Source organism: Oratosquilla oratoria, chromosome 8 (genome assembly GCF_046742065.1).
Source record: "Oratosquilla oratoria isolate Oo_2021 chromosome 8, ASM4674206v1, whole genome shotgun sequence".
Lineage (NCBI taxonomy): Eukaryota > Metazoa > Arthropoda > Malacostraca > Stomatopoda > Squillidae > Oratosquilla > Oratosquilla oratoria.
Genome location: NC_134784.1, coordinates 112,501 through 138,222, shown reverse-complemented (window position 1 = coordinate 138,222; position 25,722 = coordinate 112,501). Strand labels below are relative to the sequence as shown.

The 25,722-nt window shown below is 39.0% G+C and overlaps 2 protein-coding genes across 2 annotated transcripts in view; one reads left to right on the top strand and one right to left on the bottom strand.

Moving 5' to 3' along the window:
• The first annotated feature begins 6,038 nt into the window (after nucleotides 1-6,038).
• Nucleotides 6,039-11,728, top strand: LOC143027534 (multifunctional methyltransferase subunit TRM112-like protein). The gene is made up of 4 exons (XM_076188826.1): nucleotides 6,039-6,321; nucleotides 8,568-8,669; nucleotides 8,772-8,864; nucleotides 11,532-11,728. The coding sequence occupies exons 1-4, from the start codon at nucleotides 6,244-6,246 to the stop codon at nucleotides 11,631-11,633; spliced, it is 375 nt and encodes a 124-aa protein (XP_076044941.1). The 5' UTR covers nucleotides 6,039-6,243; the 3' UTR covers nucleotides 11,634-11,728.
• Nucleotides 11,729-12,438: 710 nt separating this feature from the next.
• The window catches only part of LOC143027533 (26S proteasome non-ATPase regulatory subunit 11-like), a 14,420-nt gene continuing 1,136 nt past the window's right edge, over nucleotides 12,439-25,722 (bottom strand). The window contains exon 2 of the mRNA XM_076188825.1: nucleotides 12,439-14,212. Coding sequence (XP_076044940.1) covers nucleotides 13,053-14,212 — 1,160 coding nt within the window. The 3' untranslated portion in view covers nucleotides 12,439-13,052. The remainder of the gene's footprint in view (nucleotides 14,213-25,722) is intronic.

The window sequence follows — 25,722 nt, the reverse complement described above, 5'->3', positions numbered from 1 at the left end:
AAATACCTTAAAACCTTATCATTCCCGAGATCCAATTCCAGCTTGCAGCTCTACCACAATAGAATCGGAAGAGCCTCCTGATAACCTGCCTAATCCTCCTGAGATTCCCTTGGAAAACTCTCAGATACTACAAAATCTTCAAATAAAAGTAGGACACTTATCTGAGAAACAAGGTAAAGACATTCTTTCTCTCTTAAGAAGTTTTCCAAAATTATTTCTAGATTCCCCAAGATTCACTTCTTTGATAGAACATGAAATAATTCTAGACTCGCCAAGGGCTATCAAACAAGCCCCTTATAGAGTCAATCCAAAAAAGGAGTTCATAAAAGCAGAAATAGACACTCTGCTTCAACAGGGAATAATTGAACCCTCCAGTAGTCCTTGGGCATCTCCTTGCATTCTTGTCCCTAAATCTGACAATTCTTATCGCCTGTGCATTGACTACAGGAAAATCAATGCCCATACTAAGGCCGATGCTTTTCCTATCCCTAGGATAGATGATATCATAGACAGTCTAGGAACTGCCAAGTATGTATCCAAGTTGGATATGTTAAGGGGATACTATCAAATCCCTGTACACCCTCGCTCAAGAGAAGTTACCGCTTTCATTACGGAAGAGGGATTGTTCCAATTCAGAGCAATGCCATTTGGGCTTAAAAATGCCCCTGCCACTTACCAAAGAATGATAAGTAATCTTGTTGCAGGATTGCCAGGAGTAAAAACTTATCTAGATGATGTGATAATATTTAGTCAGTCTTGGACAGAACACATTGAACACCTAAATAATTTCTTTTATAGAGCAGACCAAGCAAACCTTACCATCAATTTGTCCAAATGTGATTTCGGACATACACAGGTCCCCTATTTGGGATTTAAAGTTGGAAATTCCCAAGTGTTTCCAATAGACGCCAAGATAAAAGCCATCAATGATGTACCAACACCCACTAATCGTAGAGAGGTACGTCGATTCCTCGGAATGAGTGGCTATTATCGCCGTTTTTGTCCAAATTTTTCAGATGTAGCAGAACCATTGACTGACCTGTTGAGAAAAGACCACGACTTCGTGTGGACGCCTACCTGTGAGACGGCCTTCAAAAACCTGAAGTCCCTTCTCACTAACGCACCAGTTCTAAGGGCACCCGATTTCCAACGACCCTTTCTTCTGCAAGTCGACGCCAGCGACACCGGTATCGGTGCCGCCCTCTTGCAAGAACACAATGAAGTGCTTCACGCTATCGCCTACTGCAGCAAGCTGTCCCCTGCGCAGAAGAACTACTCAACAATTGAGAAGGAGACGCTCGCTTTGGTCCAGGCCCTTATCCACTTCGAAGTCTACCTGGGTTCCTCAACTACCATTCAAGTATATTCGGATCACAACCCCTTAAAGTTCCTACAGACTATGAAAAACAAGAATCCGAGACTTACACGTTGGAGTTTATTTCTCCAACCCTTTAATCTAACAATTCATCATATAAAAGGCGTCTTTAATGTTTTAGCCGACGTCCTTTCTAGAACATAGCTTTTCAACAGAAAGTGAAAAGCTTTCCCAAACGGTGGAGGTGTAACGTAATATTAGATATTACGTCATATGTGTAATTATGTTATAGAATTGTGTTCCTTTGTATTACATAACTATGTTCATATTTCTTGTATTGTAACAATGTTAAGCAGTAACGCCCGTCCACTATATGTAATCTTGCCTACGTGCGGAGAGAGGTGCGCACTCTTGTAGAACAAACAGACAAGCGAAATCCTGAATAGTTCGGAGCGCACAGATTTGACAGTTACTAAATAAGTAGATTGTTCAAGCGAGTCGAGGGTCCTAAAACTACCCATGTTGACGTGTTAACTTACCCTCCTCCTCACCCGCACCCTTAACCGGAAGTATCCCGCTTCCGGTCCAATGGTATATAAGCGGTGGAAATCGCTGACTCCTTGTCATTTTTCGCATATCTTATCAATTGATAAAAACTGGAAGTTTAGACTCATGAGACGATTAGTGTGAAGTGATCACCCTTTTTGCCTACATTACGTGTCTGATATACATTGCATTACTTTACTTATATTTGTACTTATTCTGATGCATGTTCCTGATCTCTTTGTACTTAGATAGTACCATATTGTATACTTATCTTGTGTTTCTTATTTGAACGATAATTTCCATATTCTTATAATCATGTAACGGTCCCATTGACCCTACTGCCCATTCTCTTTTGTGTTGATTGCCTGTAAATATTTTCCCTGATATTAATAATTTCGTTTACTAGTTTTATCGCTAGTTTAATATTCCTTTCCTGGAATCTTCTTTGTTACCTTTACTTCTAGTCTTACGAATTATCTAGGCCCTGACCAGATAGTTCAGTCCTACAGTGGCTTCTAGAAGTGAGCTGGTTCTTAAGCACTTATCCGTTATACGTAACGTATCTTCACAAACCAGCCAGCCCGTAACATTGTGCACTTGAGGGATTATAATCATTGTATAGACTGGACTAAGGCATTGTCAGTTTTATCATGTAATCCTATTGTTAACAGGAACATTATTGAAAGTAGCCTTATCAAACAAACTGAGTCAGACAATTTGAACATAAGTAATGGTTTGTATAAATTAGATAATTACATAATTGGGAAAATTTGTAAACAATCCGGTATAGGGGATTTTGGTTAATCCCAAGAGAGGACAAATTACGTGTGGTTCCGTGTGGAGAAAAAGTGGGAGGTGAGCCAGCTGTTGTTTGCGGACGACACTGCGCTTGTGGCAGGATCGGAGAAGGGATTGAGGAAGTTGGTGGCAGAGTTTGGGAGAGTATGTGATAGAGGAAAGCTAAAGATAAATGTGGGTAAAAGTAAGGTGATGAGATGTACAAGGGGTGAAAGTGGCAGTAGACTGGAAGTGAGCATTAAGGGAGAGCGACTGGAGGAAGTGGATAGTTTTAGATACTTGGGTGCAAATGTGGCAGGGAAAGGTGGAGTGAAGGTGGAGGTAGAATGTAGATTGAGAGAAGCGAGTAAATGCCTTGGTGGATTAAAGAGTGTAATGAGGAATAGACATTTGGGAATGGATGCTAAGAGGAGACTGTATGAAGGAGTGATTGTGCCAACAGCACTGTATGGGGCAGAAACATGGAACATAAGAGAAGAAGAGAGAAGGAGTTTGAATGTGTTTGAGATGAGGTGTCTGAGAAGTATGATGGGGGTTACTAGGCTAGATAGTGTGAGAAATGAGGAGGTGAGGAGGAGAACAGGGGTGGAAAAGGAGCTGGGAGATAGGGTTGATGAAAGAGTATTAGGATGGTTTGGACACATGGAAAGAATGAATGAAGAAAGACTAGTAAAAGAGGTGTGGAAGGCAGATGTGGAGGGAGTGAACATGAGGGGACGTCCTAGGATGAGGTGGATGGATGGGGTGAGGGGGGTTTTGGGGAAGAGGGGAATGTCTGTTGAGGAAGGACAGGAGAGGACAGAAGACAGGGGTGAATGGAGAATGGTTGTATATGGATGATGTTGTGATAGCATGAGGTGGGATGGGCGGGCAGATGGGGGGTGAGGTAGTATGTGTGAGCAAAATTTGACGCAGCCCGAAGGGATTTCTCCCCGGCCTCTCATTTTATGGAATGGGGGGACGGAGAGGGGGGGTCGCCGATTTAATGAAGCGGCCTTGCTGTGGATCTGCTGTGTCTTGCGACACTGCTTCTGACCCAGGGCAGTGGACAAGGTGCAGGGATGACCCGTCATCCAGGAGGTGCTAAGATAAGAGGGAGGGTGGAGGGGTGTGGAGTGTATTCAGGGATGGAATGGGTGGGAATTATCTTATGCCTTTTTCTTTTTGGCTACCCCCCTTGTAAGGGGAAAAAAGCCTTGGTATATGATGATATGATCCGTGTGGGGGCATTGTGACCTCTCCTAATTTTTCCGTGTGGTGACCCTTCCTATTTTCCTGTATGGAGCCTTTTAGCTCTCCTAGGTTTATACTTTTCCGTTTGTATTGTCTTTGTATTGTACTTTTGTCTGTCTTCTCCCCTGAGGATGTGAATTACATGAAAGCGCTTGGGATTTCTGTGTTTCTCTTTCTTAAGTGGTTACCAGAATAATATATATATATATATATATATATATATATATATATATATATATATATATATATATATATATGTATGTATGTATGTATGAGAAGTATGATGGGGGTTACTAGGCTAGAGTGAGAAATGAGGAGGTGAGGAGAAGAACGGGGGTGGAAAGGGAGTTGGGAGATAGGGTTGATGAAAGAGTATTAGGATGGTTTGGACACATGGAAAGAATGAGTGAAGAAAGACTAGTAAAAGAGGTGTGGAAGGCAGATTTGGAGGGAGTGAACATGAGGGGACGTCCTAGGATGAGGTGGATGGGGTGAAGGGGGCTTTGGGGAAGAGTGGAATGTCTGTTAAGGAAGGACGGGAGAGGACAGAAGACAGGGGTGAATGGAGAATGGTTGTATATGGATGATGTTGTGATGCATGAGGTGGAATGGACGGGGGGATGGGGGGTGGGGTAGTATGTGTGAGCAAAAATTGACGCAGCCCGAAGGGATTTCTCCCCGTCTTCTCCTTTTATGCATGGGGGGGCGGAGAGGGGGGTCGCCGATTTAATGAAGCGGCCTTGCTGTGGATGTGCTGTGTCTTGCGACACTGCTTCTGACCAAGGGCAGTGGACAAGGTGCAGGGATGGCCCGTCATCCAGGAGGTGCTAAGATAAGAGGGAGGGTGAAGGGATGTGGAGTGTATTCGAGGATGGATTGGGTGGGAATGATTTTATGCCTTTTCCTTTTTGGCTACCTCCCTTGTAAGGAGGAAAAAGCCTTGGTATATGTATGTATGTTGGTCACGGATACTTTGACATCTGACAAACGTATAATGTAAAATCGTGGATGAAACCATGGACAAGGAGATAATAAAATTGTAACCTCATTAAGTAATCTATATTAATATGATGATAAAGAAGACTGAAAAAATAGGGAGCAGGGAGATAACTTACCAATTGTATTAAGGTTGTTAATAGAATGTTGTAACACCGACAGAGAATATATTTGATTGGGGATGTGAGATTCAGGAGGAGATGGAAACAAATTTATTAAAAAAAAATCCATACTGTCAATTTATGGACTATATTTTACCTTCAGTAGGAGGTAGAGTACCTTGAAGCCCAAGCTAAGGCCAAACGTGAACTCCAGACTAATTGTGATAGTTGATAAATACGGGTATAATTTCTTGACGTTATCTTATTTCTTCGATTCCCAGTTAGAGACCATTTTCTGTCAGTCGTGACATTCTCTTCCATTCCCCTCTGCTTAAATAATGCCTGCAGGTCTTCTCTCAGTTCTTCCAGTCCTGACATGTATTTCTCCACTGTCCCACCGACAGTATCATCTTTCCCTTGTTCTTCCTTTTCTTCTGGCGTCCATTTCCATCTTCTCTTTGCTCCCTTCCTCTATCCGTTCTTTTAATGTGCCCGGACCACCGAAACAGCACTGTTTAAATTTCTCATTATTAGCGTGTTTTTTTCGTGGCGTCTTTTGTGTTTCTCCTAGTTTTTCATCCTATCACTTTTCACATGTAGATTTATTTTAAACAGAAAAATACGCAAAGCAAAACGTTTAAAAACGGCATACCGCCTTGATATAAATCCTCTTGTTGATAACAATTATCTAACCACTCATATGAATAATGGATAAAAATCTTCATCCGAATTACACATAAATACGTCCAAGTTATACATACATTTTCAATGTCATTATTCTAGTTTTTCAAAACCATTAAATCACAAATATGAACGATGAAGATTTATACAGAGAATAAGAGTAGTTATTTGAATTGAATGATACGTAGTTTTACTGTAAATTTTTTTTTCCATTTTACAGGGAGAAAAATGGCTGATCATATTTTTTTCATATTTTGCATTGTAACATGAAATTAATAATGTTACAAGGTATCAATTAAATCAGCCACAAAAATTATGTTGGTAGTAATGTAACATCAAATTAATAATGTAACAAAAAATGCACTTATAGTTATAGCATTTGTAACTTTGTTTACGTCTGACCGCAGTCTGCAGCGGAAAGCAAGCGAGGAAAAAGGACTGGAATAAGCCAGATTATATTTAATGTGTTTAAATTAACACGCGCAAGAGTAATTGCATGTAATACATTTCGTGACCACTCTTCAAAAATAGTATAGTTAGTTCTTCACCATTTTTCTAACACTGTCCAGAACCATGAAGCTTGTAACTCATAACATGCTTACAAGTAAAGGAATAAGAAATGTTAAAACAGGGTTTCCATTGAAAATACAAGTAAGTTGAATTACTTTTATGTGAATGATCATATATAACATGATTTTATGAAGTGCCCACCAAAGCAATATGAATTACAAATAATTATACTTAACATTGTCACCATAGCAGGCATAGATAGAGATGGAAAATAGTGACGAAATAGTGTGTGTATAATGTATAATTAGGGTTTCATATAGCAGTCAATTTCAATTTATTGTTTTCTGAACTACAGTGTAATGTTGAGATGGCCTTGGTAATAATCTCGTGTGAGATTTTATTTTTATTATTTCTCCAGGAAATAGTTTACACGAGTGAATCACCATAAATGAGTAATATTAATAACACCCTTATTGGATTTCTACAGAGACAGAGTTGGCGGTCCTGGAGTATGGTCACCATGTTCAGCAACACTAGTTACTTGGTACCCTTCCATTGCTAAACATGACAAAATAATATTGTCAACAATCCATTACTTATTGAGATTAAAGTAATTTTGGTTCTATTCCAGTCTCACACAAAAACATTTTCACTTTTCTTTTTTGCATTTGAAAGATCCATTTATTGGTATGTTTTCAGGAATGCACATCTATGCATTATAGCATTAGATAATTAATTATTAAAGTTATAACACATCAACGTAATATACTTTTTTCTTGGTGGAAATCAAAAGAAAAAAAAAGTTGCTAAGAACAAATCCACTACCAAACAAAGCTGCAATCATAGGATGGAGATGCCATGTCTGTCTAGTGCTTAAAGCAAATATGAGTGGATACTGAGGCCTGGGATATGTCCTCAGTACTTCTGTTCTTGCATGGTACATATTTTTAAAACAGTGCAACAGAGCTGAGATTCATGTATTTCTTAAAGCTATGCAACTCCTGAACACCCTGCAGTCTGATTGGATACCAAAACAGGCCATCAATATCCCTGACAATGATGATCCTGATGACCTAAAGAATTACAGATATTGTATTACTAGACACAGGTTAAATTAGAATATACAAATTTATCATATTTTAATTTCTTCGGCCACTGCATATATCAAAACAAAGATGACATCTCAGGCAGCCCCACAGCTCTGTTCATAAGTGTACCGCTTTTAGCAACCTTTTCTGTTATTGATTTCCTCCTAGAAAAATGTATAGATGGATGTATTACAATTTACAAAATTAATATTTAACTTTGTAATGCTATATTGCGTAGGTATGCACTTCTGAAAATTTACCTATGGAATGGTTGTTACATTAAGTTAGGTGAGAAGCTATTGGACAGTGAACTTTCATGTTAAATTTCAGTGTCTGCATCATTCTGGAGTTTTACCATAATTTATCTGACAATGATAAATTAGATTCTTGGTAATTTATTTTGATGTGTTTAGTATGGAAGTGTTGGGGGAGAAACTCTTGCTAATTTTATGTCTAGTAAGCACAATTTGATCCCTTCCCCACCTCTCTGTTGATGAACCCTGTATAATAAATTACCAACAATCTATTGCCAAAAACTTAGATTACCATAATTTGAATATACAAGGGATTGCTGGTAATTTCTTTCCCATGTTTAGCCCTAGATGATTGGGGGAGGAAATGACATTACTGGTTGGGACCACCATACTCAAGAGTGCCATTTTTAGAAATGTAAAATTGATAATATCATGGGCCTGCTGATTTTGTCCTTATTACACTCCCTGGTCCTTCACAGAGATGAGTAGAGTGAGGAGATGATGTTGATTACCCTCCACTACAAGAATGCATGTCTTAGGTTAGAAAGATAGGTAATTATTGTCAATCCACAAAGGATGATGAAAGTGGCTCTCACACTCGGTCATGTAGGATCACTTTTATTAATATAAGACATTTTATATGTTTCCAATTATATATCACTGAAAACATTTTCCATAGAGTAAATAAATGCTCATGATCAAGGTAAAGCAATAGTCATTACTTTACCAGTTGTTGATTTTTTTAGTATTAAACTGAGCTAAAGGAATTGCCACTCTAGCCTCCATTTTACCTTATGTATGGAGATGAAAAGTATCTACTCTGCAAAATTGTTGAAGATGGAATATATGGTGTTAGGTTGTGATATTATCCAGTGGCAAAGACCAGGTGTGGGGATTTTATCAATGTCAACTTTCAGTGGTATTCTTATTCTCTCTCTCTTATTTATTTATTATTATTATTTTTTTTTTAGAATACCACCATTTATTTCTTCCTTGATGTTGAGTGATGAAGTATCATTTATTGCATTTGTGTTTGTTCTTGCAGGCTGATGAAGTACGAACCGTTGATATCGATTATAATCAAGAATTCATTGTACGGATGGTTCCCAAATTGGACTGGGATGCTCTTGTATTTGCGGCAAAATCCGTGAGTGATAAGTGTTTTGTATTGTTATTCACTGCTGTATAGGCTCTTGTGTAATTTTATTCAAATGTGAAGTAGAATCTAAAAGTACTGCTTGGTTTACAGGTGGGTCATCAAGATGATCTTCCAACAGCAATACCAGATGGCTTCGATAATGACATAGATCTACTTAAAAAACTGCACCACATTCTGTTAGAGGTATGGCAGTCATGCATTGTTTGCTTTGGTAAAATGCACTAGCCAGTTAGAGCATTGAAATGCTTTCCTTGAGCTGAGTGAAATTAGATAATACCCAGAATTTTTTTTTTTTTATCTGCATCAGACATATTGATGTAAGGTTTTTTTTAATTCATCATCCTTGTTATGACTTAGCATGGTTTTCTTTTTCTTTATTCAAAGATAGGTCAACTGTTGCGTGTGAACTTAACCACTTCAGTATGATAATGCCTATGTAGGCATCATGAGGCGTGAGTGGGTACACGCGAATGTCAGTGTCTTGATTTTATATATATATATATTTTTAATTATTTATTATTTTTTTTTTTTTTTGTTTTTTTGTTTAGCTGTACATGAGTTACCCCTGGATTCTATGAACTGGTTTGATCATATTTTCTGTGTTTATTATTACTCAGAGTAAAAGAGAATGACTAATACAGCAATGACTTTAGGAAGTAGTGTGATGCAAATTACATATGGCAGCCAATGCTGCATGTGAGAATTTGAGTCGTACTGAAGTGGTTAGGGTCCATGTAGTCTTTGATAAAGCCCACAGGGACTTACTGTGCATATTAATTTTTACAGATTAGGTGAACAGGGTTGATGTTGGGTTTCTTGGGACTGTGGGTCTCCTGCAAGAGATTTAGGGCAATAAATGAAATAAAAATTTCTGCACATAGAAACCAAAATCCTTCTAACAGAACAGCATAGGAAAATGACGAACAAAATTCAATGCCAAAACCCAGGACAACTGGCACACTTCTTAATACATCTCACAAGCACTACCAACAGAGTGCAACATAAAACTACACCAGCAGCATACTACTCAAATATCTACCACAACGTACTACCCAAGCCACACAAATCATATACACAGAAACATGTTCACACCCAGATAAGTGATCAAGCCCTTCAAGAAAAACTATCACACTCAAAAGATTTAAACTGTCCTAGATGCAGCCACCACAAGACACAGAACGTCTCATACTACTATGCCCCACACTAACAATACCAAGATAATACACTATCTTCTTTAAAGGTCAGATATCAACAGATATACCATTCGCTAAAAATCATCGTATTGCTCGAAAAAGTACTTTTTAAAAGCATACAAATAAAGTTTTTACCTATTACAGAAGAATTTATTCAGAAAATTCACTTTTAATTGCGCCTCGCATACCACTTTTCCGAAGTCTAGATATTCAGAATAACAATATTGTTTGTTTGGCAACTGTGACGTCACGAACGCGGAATTCCCCGAACCTTTCCCGAAGCGCACGGGCGGAATGTTTCGAATAGCAGACGACGCAATGAAATGAAGACAAAACTGTTTTTTGCCAAATTTGATAAGATGTATATATATAATTTGATAAGATGTATATATATAATTCCACCATCTACATCTTATCAAATTTGGCAAAAAACAGTTTTGTCTTCATTTCATTGCGTCGTCTGCTATTCGAAACATTCCGCCCGTGCGCTTCGGGGAATTCCGCGTTCGTGACGTCACAGTTGCCAAACAAACAATATTGTTATTCTGAATATCTAGACTTCGGAAAAGTGGTATGCGAGGCGCAATTAAAAGTGAATTTTCTGAATAAATTCTTCTGTAATAGGTAAAAACTTTATTTGTATGCTTTTAAAAAGTACTTTTTCGATGATTTTTAGTGAATGGTATATCTGTTGATATCTGACCTTTAAGTGATTCATGGTCCGGATGCTATTGCCAGTTTCTTGGAGGCCACAGGTCCTCTGTAAGAGAGATGAGGGGTTACAGATTAATTGTTCTGTCTCTTCATGTAATTAGTGATGTCTGTGTGAAATGAACTGTTGGAGTGGCCATGTTTGTATCCATTTGTTTAGGGAAGGTGGACAGTTTACTTGTTTTTTATTCCTTTTTGCCTCCAGTATTTCCAACAGTTTTGATATGGTGGGTGCCTTGGCCTATTTCTCTGCAAGTGAGGCCCTTGGTATATTGTGGATAGTGTCCTCTGATGTTCTTTTCCAGATTGCAAGATTCACAGGTCTTCTGCAAGAGACCAGAGGCAGCGGATTTATCCAAATTGTAATTTTGTTTTGCAACCAGGAGTGATTGAAAGTGTCTTAAGACTTTGCTTTTCAGCCCATTTTGGGGTATTGATTAAATGGGTAACATGCTCTTAGGTTTTACTAGTCTATGTATAAGGGAGGTAGCCAGTCAAGGCACATGCCCTCCCTCGCCCATTCTTCTCCCATCCACCTCCATTTGTTTCCCTTTCATCTTGACTCCTCATGGATGAAGAGTCATTTAGGAGTTAATGGAAAGAAAGGAAAGGTCGAGGTGGGTATGAGGGGAAGAAACCCTTGTTATATTGTGCATCTCTATTTACCAAGAGATTTTTTCCTTTAGTGTATAGACTAAAATCCAAAACCTAAAAACATGTTATTATACAGTTACCCCATTATGTGCCTATTTTTAGCAATTTTAAAATAATTTATGCCATTGGTTTCAGATATATATATACTATACATTTTATCCAATTTATTTCACACCTATAATGAAAGCCTCTAATATTTAATCCTGACACAATTTTATTCTACAAAACAATGGAAGGTGCAATGCTACAATGTAGTAATTAAATGGAAACTAATTTCCTTGTGTGTTTACAGGTGGAAGTTGTCACTGGGGCGTTGGAATGTCCAGAGACCCGAAGAAAATTTCCCATAAGCAATGGCATACCTAACATGTTGCTAAACGAAGATGAAATTTAAAATGTACGAGCTAAAGTAATTTTTTTTTCTAAAAGGAATATCACTGCTTGTTTGTATTCTCAGTATAGTTTATTAAAAACTTAGAATAAATTAAATAGTTTTGAAATATATCCTCACTAATTTTTACCATAATGTAACTATAGTACAGTAGCTTAGTACTTTATCATGATCCATTCTAGAAAATGGTCCCAAAATTGAAGACAGTTTAATGGTCTGCTGGATACATGTTTATCAGGGTGATATTTTCACACTTATCTAATTTCACCTTATTTTCAATTTCTTCAGTTGGGTTGGTCAACTACCATTTTTTTTTTTTTTTTTTTATTCTTTCTTGCTAAAGTATCAATTTGTTCAACCAGCAAGACTTTGAGACTTGAACAGAGGTTCTACTGTACATTTCTTTTTGAAGGTTTGGGAGAGCCTGGGGATTGCTTCCATCCATTGTGTAGTTACAGGTTTCCACTTTGGAAAACATAGCAACAATTATTACAAGAAAAGGTGTAGGCAAAGCATTGGTATTCTCAATCTCTTTATTCCAGACAAGTTTTCAATTATACTAAACATTGAAAATTTCACAAATCCACACACACTTGTCTAACAAGTAATAACCAAAATATTCAATAAGTTATTAAAGAAAGACGCTCACCTGTCTGCATATTGAAAAATCTTTCATAAAGAGATAGTTAATACAAAATGTAATGTTTGCACTCCTTTTTGTTTGCTACCAAAGTGGTTACATAATTTACTGATTTTGTATCTGCTGTTATTATATATATATAAAAAAAAAAGGTCACGGAAACTAAACTTTGTACATACCATTTTTTTTATTATAAAATATTTCCACTCAAATAGCTTACATAATAATGGGAGAAAGGAGCAAAAATAAGCAAGACAAGACCTGCGGCGCCAGGGGAGCACACACATCTGGACTGCTGGAAGGTCATTTGGCTCGTATTACTCAACAACTTGTCCTTTGTCTTCAGTTCTGTACATCTATTCATCAATCGGCCCCGGTGCTGACAGAAAACCTCAACTTCCCATATGAATTTTCCTTCCTTTATAATAATAATAGTTTATAAAATTCATTGTTAATGGCAAAAGTTATTACGAACCCTATTTACATGACATTGTCCAACACTTGTATGACAAGTATTACATGAATTAGGGTGACTCCACTTCCTATTTCCATGTTGAAGATAAAAGTCAATTTAATGCTTGAGTAGACGGGAACAACCGCCAATCAGGATTGAATATTTGCTGCATTGGGAGCAGTGGCACATAGTTGCAGCCTCAACAAGGAACCAGTCGTCTGCAGTACACAGCTAACCACCCAAACCAGTCAATATGGAGTTAAGTTCTTATTTTTGTATTAAACAATTGTACATTTTTAACATAACCATTCTCTACTAGAACAGCATTTTATGTTAGCTTCTTTGCTTTCTGATAAAGAACATCTACAACCTTTTCCATTGCCTTAATTGTGTCCAGAGCATGCTCATAGGTTTTATCCTTGGTTGTTGCCTCCCATACAATAAGAACACCTGCCCCTTGATCCAAAATGCCAGTTAACTTTGAATCCAGAATCATTTGTGACAACTTGCGCTCTACCGTGTTCTGTGGCAGGCCAATAGTTTCACTAACGTAGGCCACCTGTACTCTACTGTATGGTTCAATGATTCGACACAAATTCTGTTCAAGCATATTATCATATAGGGTCTTGAGATGAGCTTTGACAATCATATCACCTTCTAGCTCTTCCTTGTACTGTTCAACAGTCTTCTTGAAGTCTGCAAGTGATCTCTTGCTGCTTGCAGCAGCAATACTTTTCATGGCCTCAACATGACTCCCGCTATGTCGCAATGCCAACTTGCCACTGACAATGTTGTGTACGTCCTCAGGGCACTGCAACATTATTTTACACAACAACATGTATTTCAGTGAGGTAAGAGCCTTTGGACTATCTATGCTGTCATAACCTTCAAATGCCTCATAGAAATATGAAAAGGCCGTTTTGAAGTCTTTCTCCTCTGCAGCATGAAGGATGCCTGACTGTAGATCAAGTGCCCCTTGTAGCTTTGGGGGACAATAAATGGCATTTGCTGTGGTGCGTGCTGATGTGAGAGCAGCTCTAGCTTTAGGAAGGTTACCTAAAGCATGGTAGGTTTTGCTCTCCAACAACTGTACTTCAACAAGCAAGTTCTTGTCATCTAGTTTCTTCAATTCCTTGAGCAATTGGGAACCCAGAGCAAGAGCTTCTGTATACTGTTTGGTATCATAAAATAGAGCAATAAGCCTGGCCTCCAAACTCTGCCTGAGGAAAGTTCGATGTTCAAGTTTTGCCCATTCAATGTTGTCTCGACAGACCTCAACTTCAAGTCCTGTGCCAGCTTCCATGTCCAAAAACAGATCTACCAGGGATCTGACAAGTTTGGCTGCCTTGGCTTTTGACACATGGGTGAGGAAAGGTCGTGTGTCTTTGATGAGCTGAGCCAACTGTTGTGCCTGGCCAGCTTTCTGGTACTGCTGGGCCAAGTTCAAGATGCCAGCTTCCCTTGTGGCAACATCCTCCTCTTCAGTTTCTGGAAAAAAAGAAAGGAAGTCAGTCTCATACCCAAACAGAGAAAGTTTCATTAGGAGATAACTAACTTAGAAATGTCTAGTGAAAAAGGAAGTGGGTGTGAATGGAAAACTGGGGTCATGTTTGTTTTTCTGACAACTTTTCTTCTAACCTAACCTTGTGAACCACTTTGGGTATGCCTGCTGCATAGCCACAGCTTGCCGGCTCATGGCAAAAACCACATTGGTGTCAAGAAAACATAAATGACCCAAAAGTTGCAAATGGATGAGGCAATAACATCCCAAAGGGATGGTCTTGTATGCTCAACAAACTGAGAATGGATATAAGATGGGGGGGATTTTGCTATATAATAAAAGTGGAGGTAAACCAGTGTCAGGCCATGTTCTGGAAGAGCTGCCTTGCTTTACTGCTTTTGACCCATAGAGTATGATAAGTACAGAGATGACCTTTCATCCACAAGGTGCTGAGATGGAATGGTCAATAAATGGGTATTTGGGTGAGTATGCTTTGACTTAGTAACCTCTACCCCTATAAAGAGGAAAGTATGTTCCAAATCACTCATACTGAGCTACTGACTGTATTTAGTCAATCCATTATGAACTTGACACAGAACAGGATTTATTCCTGATTGTTCTGTGTATTTTTCAAGTGGATGTGGGGGTTGGGGGATGTCATGTGATGAAGTAGTGGAGGTAAATCAACTTTGGCTGATGGGCCCTGCTGTGGTAATGCTGTGCCTTGCTGGAAGGCCTCTAACCTATAGTGTAGCAGGGTACTGCAATGACTTCATCCAGAGTTTAAAAGATGAGAATGGGCAACAAGCATTTCTGGATGGGGGTAGGGTGAACTGTGTCATCTCCCTAAAATGGGGGGAAAGGATCCTTTGAGGGTGAGGTAGGTAGGTGTGTGTGTGTGTGTATTTTACCTAGTTGTATTTTGTGGGAGAAGTGCTATGCTCGTAGTGACCTGCAGTTGTATCTTTCCGCATCCAGTTCTTTCTTAACCCCTTCCATACGGTGCCGCACACATAGGCGTCATGAGGAGCAAGTGGATTCGCGACGCTGCCATATCGGCGTCTTGATTATATTTATTGTAGTCGCCCCTGTGTTTTTACATTCTCCCAAATGCGCCCTAAATCCCATTCTCTGTGGTTTTCAAAATTCGCGGGTGAAAGAGAGAACGATCGATATAAGCGGCGACTATATTTTATGACGCGGATATTATTTCGTTACGTCGTACGGCTGGCATTGGCTGCTGCCCGCGAGATTTAAGTCCCGTATTGAAGTGGTTAAAGTCATGTATAGTTTTAGCACTCCCTGTTTTCTCTTTCAATTTATTCCATGTATCTATAACTATGTGAAAAGCTATTCTTTTTCAGATATCTTCTGCAACTGTCCTTCTTAAGTTTCTTTTTGTGTCCCATTTAAGTAGATCATCCTCATCAAGGATTTCCATCCCTTTCATAATTCTATATATGGATATCAAATCGCCTCCTTCCCTTCTTTGCACCAGTTAATAAGTTTAGTTTGTCCAATCTTTGTTCATATGTCATCATGTTGAGTGTTGGTGCCATCTTTGTTAGTGCTCTTTGAATTCTTTCTAGTTTTTTTTTTTTTTTTTTTTTTTTTGGTATTGAGTGTCAACAGTGACACTGTATACTCTAATTTTAGTCTTATCAGTGTAACTAGGATTTTCTTCACCATTTCCTCGTCCATGTAGTTTAAGGCCACTTTCATTGATCTTATTAAGTTATAGGTTTCTCCAACTATTTTGTTTACATGTTTGTCTGGTGTCATGTCACTGAAATGATCACTCCTAGGTCTCTTTCTGAATTTACTTTTGTAACTTTTGTTCCAATTTTGTATTTACCTGATATTCTATTTTTGCCTATTCCAAATTCCATTATACTACATTTTTTAATGTTGAAATTCACTTCGTTCTTTTTACTCCAATTCCAGTCTTTGTCCAGATCTCCCTGAAAAGATTTACAGTCTTCTTCGTTACTCACTCTCTTCAATAGTTTTGCATCATCTGCAAAGAAGTTTATGTAGCATTTAATTCCTTCATCCATGCCATTTATATAAATAGCAAACATTACTGGAGCCACTTTTAATTTTTTCTTCTCTCCTATTTTTTGGCTTGAGTTTCCATTTTTCTGATGTACCATTTTCTTAGCCTCAGATCTACCACTTAAAAAAAAAAAAATCCTTAGCCTCACTTCTCAGTTCCCTATCTTTCTCCAATTCCTTGGTACATTTCCTTTTTTATCCATACATTTTTGTATTTTTCAGTTTGCTAGTTTTGCTGCTTTTGATAGTACTTCTGCTATCATTTGTATTCTTAGTTTAATTTTCATTGATCTGTGATTCTTTTCTTTTGAGTATGTACCCATCCTGTGTACGTCATCGATTTCTGTATCTAAACTTTGTCCTTCTTCTTGGGCCGCCTTTAGAATCTCCTTTGCAATTTCTTTCTCTTCCTTTTCCCTTTGGTATTTGTGTACATTGTGTTTTTCATTAATACCATAAACCACAATGCATTTCTTTTTGTCTACTGTGTCTTTCACCCAATTTTCCTTCTCTTTGATCACCTTGATCACCGTTTCCAATTTTCCTTCTCTTTGATCACCTTGATCACCGTTTCCAATTTTCCTTCTCTTTGATCACCTTGATCACCGTTTCCTTTGCATTCTCTTCTACCTGCTTCTGTAACATTTCTGTGAATGATAGTTTTTTAACTTTCGCATCTTTTTCCCCCTTACATGGGGGGGTAGCCAAAAAGAAAAAGGTATAGAAACCACTGCCACCCAATCCACTCCCCTCTCATCTTTGCACCTTCTGGATGACGGGTCATCCCTGCATCCTGTCCACTGTCCTGGGTCAGAAGCAGTGTCCCAAGACACAGCCCATCCATATCAAGGCCGCTTCATAAATTCAGAGACCCCCCTCTCCGTCCCCTCATGCAGAAAAGAAGATGAGGAGAAATCCCTTCAGGCTGTGTCAAATTTTTTCTCATACATACTTCCTCACATTGTGATACTTTGCACTAAGTCAACAATATTTAATAAATCGTATACAAAGGAAGTACTACAATCGATGGTAATATACAAAGTAATAACCACAGAACATTCAGTATTAAAAATTTCACACAAAATAGGACTTGTTAGAATACATCTACGGTAAAAGTGTAAACACGTATACTCTGAGGGGAGGTGTGCAGGTATTTTCCTAGTTGTACCTCGTTGTATTATACGGGAAGGGAGCAATGCTCATGGTGACCCGTCTTTCTATCTCTCAGCATCAAGTTCTTAAAATCTTGAATAGTGTTTGCACACACTTTCTTTGTCTTATTTGTTCTAAGTATCTATCACTGTGTGGTAAGCTATTTTTTTCTTCAGATCTCTTCTGTAATTATCTTTTTTTTTAGTTTTTAGTTTCGTGTCCTCTTGTTTTTCCATTGTCACATTTCAATAAATCATTCTTATCTAAGATTTCCATTACTTTCATAATTCTATAGATAGTAGGTCTCCTCTTTCCCTTCTTTGTTCCAGAGTTGGTAATTCTAATTTGGACAGTCTTGTTCATACGTCATTTTGGAAAGAGTTGGTGCCAGTTTTGTTGTTGCTCTTTGTATTCTTTCTAATTTTTTATATTCTTTTTGGTACTGGGTGTCCATAGGTTTGCTGCGTACTCGAGTTTTGGTCTTGTTAGTGTATTTTTTTTTTTTTATCATTTCCCCATGTGTGTGTGTGTTTTGTGCAATTGCATCAAAGGCCCTTTCTCCTTAAGTAGGGGGCCTATTCAAAACACAGTTTCACCCATTTAACGACCATTCTCTAAATGGTGTACTGATATATATATATATATATATATATATATATATATATATATATATATATATATACCATTAAACAAGTATCCTAATGATATATGTACATCATAGAGTAAATAAACAAATTAAAAACAAAAATATGTAGTATGAATTCTGCCTTTCTCAAAATATGAATCAACTGTTGTCTAGGCAGCTGTCACCCTGTCTCTTTATCCTACCTCTCTGCATGTGTATGGCTTCCTTATATTCTGGGAGCATTTCTGACTCCAAATGCATCACTTATGTAATATACTCACACAAAACTCAATAAAAACCTCTTTACATCAAAATCATGAAGCATCTTATTATCTATATTTTAACTATAAATCATGGAAGGTGAAAGGAGTGAACATGTGGGAGCAACAAAGAATGAGATGGATGGGGTAAAAGGGGCATGTCTGTGTTAGGAAGGAAGGAAGAAGGCAGAAAATAGAGGTGAGTGGAGAATGGTTGTATATGAATGATGTGAAGCAAGGAAGGGAGTGGGTGGGGGATGGGGGTCAGGGAGAAAGTGTGAATGATATTTTGACACAGCCCAAAGGGATTGCTCTCTGTCTTCTACTTTTCTGCATGAGGGGACGGAGAGGGGGGGGGGGGTCACCAATTAAATGAAGCAGCCTTGCTAAGGATGTGCTGTGTCTTGCTACATTGCTTCTGACCCAGGGCAGTGGGCAAGATGCAGGGATGACCAGTCATCCAGGAGTAACAAGCTAAGAGGGAGGGAGGGGAGTGAATGGGAGTAGAGAATATGAGGATGGAATGGGTGGGAGTGGATTTTATGCCTTAGTTTTTTTTGGCTACCTACCTTGTAAGGGGGAAAAAGCCATTGGTATATGTATATATTAATCATAAAGTATTGGGAGGGTTGGAACACATAGAAAGAATGAGTGAAGAAAGATTAGCAAAAAGAGGTGTGGAAAGCAAAGATGAGATGGATGGATGGATGGGATGAAAGGGTGTCAGTAAGAGAGGAATGTCTGTTAAGCAAGGGATAGGGGTGAGTGGTGAATGGCTGTGCATGGATGATACTTTGATGCAGCCCAAAGAGATTTTCTACCAGTCTTTTTTGTTTTTCTATGCTGAGCAAGGAATAGTGGAGAGTTTGGATATTTTGATGTACTCCAAAGGTATTTCTCCCAGTTTTTTATATGAGAGAGAGGGGAAGGGAGGGAGAAAGAAGAAAGAGAAAGGGAGGACAGAGAGAGGAAGGGAGGGAGGGAGGGAGGGAGGGAGAGAGAGAGAGAGAGAGAGAGAGAGAGAGAGAGAGAGAGAGAGAGAGAGAGAGAGAGAGAGGGGGGGGGGAGGAGGGATCATTAATAGGGGTTTGCCAATTTTTTTTTTCTTTGCCAATACTGATTTCTATTTACCCTTAATTGCCTATGCCGAGTCCTATTCATTCTTAGATGCCGATTCCACTTCATATAATTATGGAATATCAGTTTCAATGTTAAGTAACAACTATGAATGGTGGAATGGGTGAGGGAATGTGCGAGAGAAAAATTTGATGCAATCCAAAGGGATTTCTCCCTGCCTTCTCCTTTTCTGCATGAGGGGACGGAGAGGGGGGTTGCCGATTTAATGAAGCAGCCTTGCTGTGGATGTGCTGTCTTGTGATGCTGCTTCTGACCCAGGGCAGGGGACAAGATACAGGGATGACCCGTCATCCAGAAGGTGCCAAGATAAGAGGGTGGAGGGGAATGGAGTGTGATAGGGATGGAACGAGTGGAAGTGGTTTTTATGCCTTTGTCTTTTGGCTATCTCCCTTATAAGGGGGGGAAAAAGCCTTTGGTATATGCATGTATGTATGTAACAACTATGATTTTACTTGCTTTATAATCTATGTAGATTTATACATGACAGATTAGGCTACTTTTTAAACATTTTATTATGTGCGTTTCCAAGTGTGAATGTAGTAGTGTCAGAGGGATTAGCTTGTTGACCCCTTCCATATGGTGACGCCTATATAGGCGTCATGAGGAGCTAGTGGGTACGCGAAGATGCCGACGTCGGCGTCTTGATTATATTTATTGTAGTCATACCTGCGTGGCCCCCATACTCTATAAACTGGCTCCATCATATTTTCTATTGTTATCAAAATTCACGTGTGAAAGAGAACGAGCGATAAAGCAGTGACTTTATTTTCTATAATGCGAGTATTATGACACAACATCGCACGTCTGGCAGCATTACGATGTGGCCCATAGTGAAGGGGTTAAGTGTAGTTGGGAAGGCTTATGGGAGGATCTTGATTGAGAGGATAAGGAGAGGAACAGAGGGAGTAATTGGTGAGGAACAGTGTGGATTTAGGATGGGTAGAGGTTGTGTAGATTAGATTTTTGTGGTAAGACAGATGTGTGAGAAAGCTATAGGAAAGGGGAAGGATGATTTTTGGGCCTTTACGGACCTGGAAAAGGCTTACAACAGGGTAGACAGAGAGGCGCTGTGGGAGGTTTTGCGGATATACGAGATAACAGGAAAGCTTCTAGGAGCTGTCAAGAGTTTTTATGAGAGTAGTAGAGCTTGTGTCAGGATTAGAAATGGAGAGAGTGAGTGGTTCAAGGTAAAGGTGGGATTTTGTCAAGAATGCATTATGTCACCCTGGCTGATCAACTTATACATGGATGGGGTAGTGCGAGAGGTATATGCAAGGGTAGTGGGTCAGGGATTGGAGATGGTTAAAGAAAATGGAGAAAAGTGGGAGGTGAGCCAGCTGTTGCTTGCGGACGACACTACACTTGCGGCAGGATCGGAGAAGGGATTGAGGAAGTTTGGGAGAGTATGTGATAGAAGAAAGCTAAAGATAAATGTGGGTAAAAGTAAGGTGATGAGATGTACAAGGGGTGAAAGTGGCAGTAGATTGGAAGTGAGCATTAAGGGAGAGTGACTGGAGGAAGTGGATACTTTTAGATACTTGGGTGCAAATGTGGCAGGAAAAGGTGGAATGAAGGTGGAGGTAGAATGTAGATTGAGAGAAGCGAGTAAATGCCTTGGTGGATTGAAGAGTGTAATGAGGAATAGACATTTAGGAATGGATGCTAAGAGGAGATGTATGAAGGAGTGATTGTGCCAACAGCACTGTATGGGGCAGAAACATGGAACATAAGAGAGGAAGAGAGAAAGAGTTTGAATGTGTTTGAGATGAGGTGTCTGAGAAGTATGATGGGGGTTACTAGGCTAGATAGAGTGAGAAATGAGGAGGTGAGGAGGAGAACAGGGGTGGAAAGTGGGTTGGGAGATAGGGTTGATGAAAGAGTATTAGAATGGTTTTGACACATGGAAAGAATGAGTGAAGAAAGACTAGTAAAAGAGGTATGGAAGGCAGATGTGGAGGGAGTGAACATGAAGGGACGTCCTAGGATGAGGTGGATGGATGGGGTGAAGGGGGCTTTGGGGAAGAGGGGAATGTCTGTTGAGGAAGGACAGAAGACAGGGGTGAATGGAGAATGGTTTTATATGGATGATGATGTGATGCATGAAGTGGAATGGGGGGGTGAGGTAGTATGTGTGAGCAAAATTTGACGCAGCCCAAAGGGATTTCTCCCCGTCTTCTCCTTTTATGCATGGGGGGACGGAGAGGGGGGGTCGCCAATTTAATGAAGCGGCCTTGCTGTGGATGTGCTGTGTCTTGCGACACTGCTTCTGACCCAGGGCAGTGGACAAGGTGCAGGGATGACCCGTCATCCAGGAGGTGCTAAGATAATAGGGAGGGTGGAGGGGTGTGGAGTGTATTCAGGGATGGAATGGGTGGGAATGATTTTATGCCTTTTCCTTTTTGGCTACCTCCCTTACAAGGGGGAGAAAGCCTTGGTATACGTATGTATGTAGTTTCATTTTATACAAGAAATACAAAAAGAAAAGAAAAAATTAATATATTTTGCTCTAACATTTACTCTGACTTGTGCTGTTATTTCAAAATCATTGGCATCGGCAATATTTTGCCGATGCCAAATACAATTCTATAAAAAAAATGCAGATTCTCCAAAAAAGTGCAGATTCTTGTCAATGCCCATTAATAGGTACACCCCAAGTCATTATGTAAAACGGCCTTGCTGTGGATGTACTGTGTCTTGCTGCAGTGCTTCTCACCTGGGCAAAGGCAGGAAGTAGGGTTGACCCTTCTTCCATGGAGAGTTATGATGAGAGGGAGGCAAGGGTGGTGGATGGGAGTGCGCCTTTCACTTTGCACCTCCCTTATAAAGGAAAAGAAGCCCTTGGTATATAGATAAAGTATCTGTTCATGCTGAAAGCAGCTGATCATATTCTGCTAAGTGATGGAACCTGAAGTGAAGACTGCCTTGATTCAAGAGTGTGAGATCCAATTCTTTTGTGAGTGTTTAGTGCTTATGATAATTGTGTACAGTTCACACCTGCTCACCATCTTCAGGTGTAGGCCTATGGACTATCATGGCCTCCTCTATCTCTGTTCAAAATGGTTCCTTTCTCTCCCAACCTTGATGTCCCCATGCTCCTCAGACCCTCCTGTATGTTGTTTACATATTTAACAGACATAACTTAAAATGTATTCTAGAAGTTTATTGAAGGTTTTTTTCCCATCAGGATTAATTCTCTTGGCATTTGCCAGTTCCAATTCGTGTATTAAAATCCCAAATACATTAGCAGGGTTCCTCTATGACCTTCAGACGAGATAAGGACTCTCCTATCCTAGTTTAAAGCCTATAATAATGTCACTTTCCATGTAATAAAGGAGAAAATATGTTTACTACACAAAAATAACTCAAACTTGACAAGGGTCGATATTTTGCCAAATGGGGAAAGATATGGTGCACAAAGACCCTTTACCTATACCACATACAATACATATACCAGTTGAAAATAATTATCTTACTCTGTCTAGTGTACTGGGGGATGACTGCAATGGTGGCAATAAATATGAAGGTGTTTCATAGTCCTTATATACATCCTGTCACAAAATCATAAACTAACAAGATATGGATAACAAACTTCCTGGCTGACTGAGAGTAATGTCATGAGAATAACCATTTATTGAGGACCAAAAGATTGTACAAAAAGTTCCCCAAGGTGCAACTGCTATCACCAACACCAAGCTATTCACAACCTAGTGTACAATATCAAAGCTGTCACCAATGCAGATGACCTTACAACACCAGCCTAGCACCAAACTAAAACAAACTAGAACTTTGGCTAAGCAAAAATGAAATGTCTGCTTCTCCTTAAAGTCATCAGTGACATTGCTAGCCCAATTCCCCTGAATCAAAGAAACATCCAACATTCTGATTAAGCCAATCCCCCCCCCATTGGACAGAAACACTAAAATACAGGATTTCACCTTTGATATCCATATGATCTTGGCCTATACATCAGACCACACATTGAAAGCAAACAAAAAATTGAACATGCACCAGAGATTTGGGCAGCAAAAAGACATGATTGTTTCTGTAAGAAACAAAAACTATGCACCCATAGCATATAAAAAAAAATAAGAAAAAGACATCCTACATACAACACAAAAAATATTTAAGAAAAGTAACTGGCTACACTAAAACATCCCAACAGAATGTTTACACACCCAAACCCCTTCCTCACATGAAAATAGCAGGTACACAGTTCTATGCAAGACACCCTCCCACCTTCAATGCCATATCACACAAATGCAACTCACCAAATAAGAAAATAAAATAAAAGAAAAATCAGGAAAAAAACATTCTACTTGAAATGATAAGAGATGCATAGAATAAAACTAGCCAGATCCCACCCCATCACTTCAACAAAGATGAAGAAAAATACAATACAGAAAATGAAATACTTGTATGCACAAAGCCAGGACAAGATCCATGTTGGCTCAAATGCAACAAAGGCTCTCACATATACGTTCAACCTCTCCTGGTTATGCAACAAAATCCCAACAATCTGATGGTAACAAATTACCAATAAAGACGAGAAATCTGCAGACAATGAGAAAGTAATGAGCAATATTATCTCAAATGGAGCGTAAAACACACTATAGTCATGTGATTTTGTGTTTTGATGTCAAAGAAACAGGAAAGGGGGGGGGGTTGATTGAGAACTAAAGAGGATCTCAGTCCTAGAAAATACAAAAGAATGCCTAACGAGGACAAAATTGTGAGTATCCTAATGTGGAACAAGTGGTTGGGGAGCAACCATCATGAAATGCACTAACATTAGGAAAACTATATATGATGAAGTGACATGTTTAGGCTGTACATTAATGATGTCATTCAATGCTCTATGTGACAAAAACTTACCCTGATTATCAGAAATGTGCAAGTTGTACCCACAATCACAAGCTTTCTAAGTGCAAGGAAACTGAGGTGTGTAAACTTCACAAACAAGAACAATCCAGATAATCAAAGGCAAAGATAAACCAAGTAAATTATATGAGGATGAAATAGCAAAAACCAGGAATAGAACAATTTATCAATGTGAGAAAGAAAGAGAGAGAGAGAGAGAGAGAGAGAGAGGGAGAGAGGGAGAGAGGGAGAGAGGAGAGGGAGGGAGGGAGGAGAGAGGAGAGAGAGAGCAAACATGATTGCCTGCATATAGTGGTTCTACAAGACAGACAGTACAACTATAAATTTTCAAAACCTGTCAACCCCCTCACCTCTATTAGGTGTTGCTCCTAACAGAGTCATGGTAAAGGCTAAGATAATTATCAACTTCAATTATTTCTTGCACCATTTCACATATGAACAACTGACAGCTGGTGACTGCTCTCCACTCCTTTCAGCTTGTGACACAGCAAGTCCTATACCAATTAATCACAGACAAGAATAAAACGTTTCTTCTAACATAACTATGGGAGGGGCTGAGGGCTTTTTCCCATTACTGTGGGGCTACAAGTGTCTCCATTCAGTGTGTGAAACTTCGGGCAATGATATTATGTACATACATACATACTTTATACATAATTTTGTATTTAGCCACATCAGTAGGTCTTTTATTATCATCATTTCCATTTTTCTTTGTGGCTACCCCCCATGTAGGGGGAAAAAGCCTTTGGTATATGGATATATTTTTCTGCTGAATCTTTGTATAATACAGCTACAACCATATATCAATCACAAAGTTTAGAGCAGGTCTCGCAAAGGGGAAGTGAATTCCAAGGGGTGCCAGAACTGTGGACAAGGTCATTTTGCCAGACCACCAGATGGAACTTTCTACGTATTTAGTAGTCTCACATTTGCATAAACACGGCAAAGGAAACACGGACTGGAAGTGAAGCATTTATTCCTGACATTTTATCTATTGACTTTGAGAAAGTCAATAGATAAAACGTCAAGAATAGACGCTTCACTTCCAATCCATGTTTCTGCAACTTGTTCACATGGATATTCATCAGTTTCACGTTTGCATAGCACCTCTAAACACCATGCTTCGTCAATCTATGGCTCTGTGGTAATTTGCAACATTCAAAATAATATTTTACTGAACAAGGTGACTGGTGTATCAATTCTAGGTATGGCAGTACGTTATAAGCCAAATTACTTACATCAAACAGATGAAACAAAAATACTGTATATCTTAGATAAAAGTATATATGGTAATATTTTTAATTTAACTTAATTTGCCAATCTTCCTGATTGCCAAATAGCTCAATACAAACTTCCTAGAATAAAATTTCTAAAGTGATGTAAATATGTG

Bases quoted from the DNA above. Each gene is read 5' to 3' on its own strand.
- LOC143027534 (XM_076188826.1), top strand. From the start codon at position 6,244: ATGAAGCTTGTAACTCATAACATGCTTACAAGTAAAGGAATAAGAAAT. The intron at 6,322-8,567 runs GTAAGTTGAATT...TTGTTCTTGCAG, and splicing joins GGTTTCCATTGAAAATACAA to GCTGATGAAGTACGAACCGT. The intron at 8,865-11,531 runs GTATGGCAGTCA...GTGTGTTTACAG, and splicing joins TGCACCACATTCTGTTAGAG to GTGGAAGTTGTCACTGGGGC.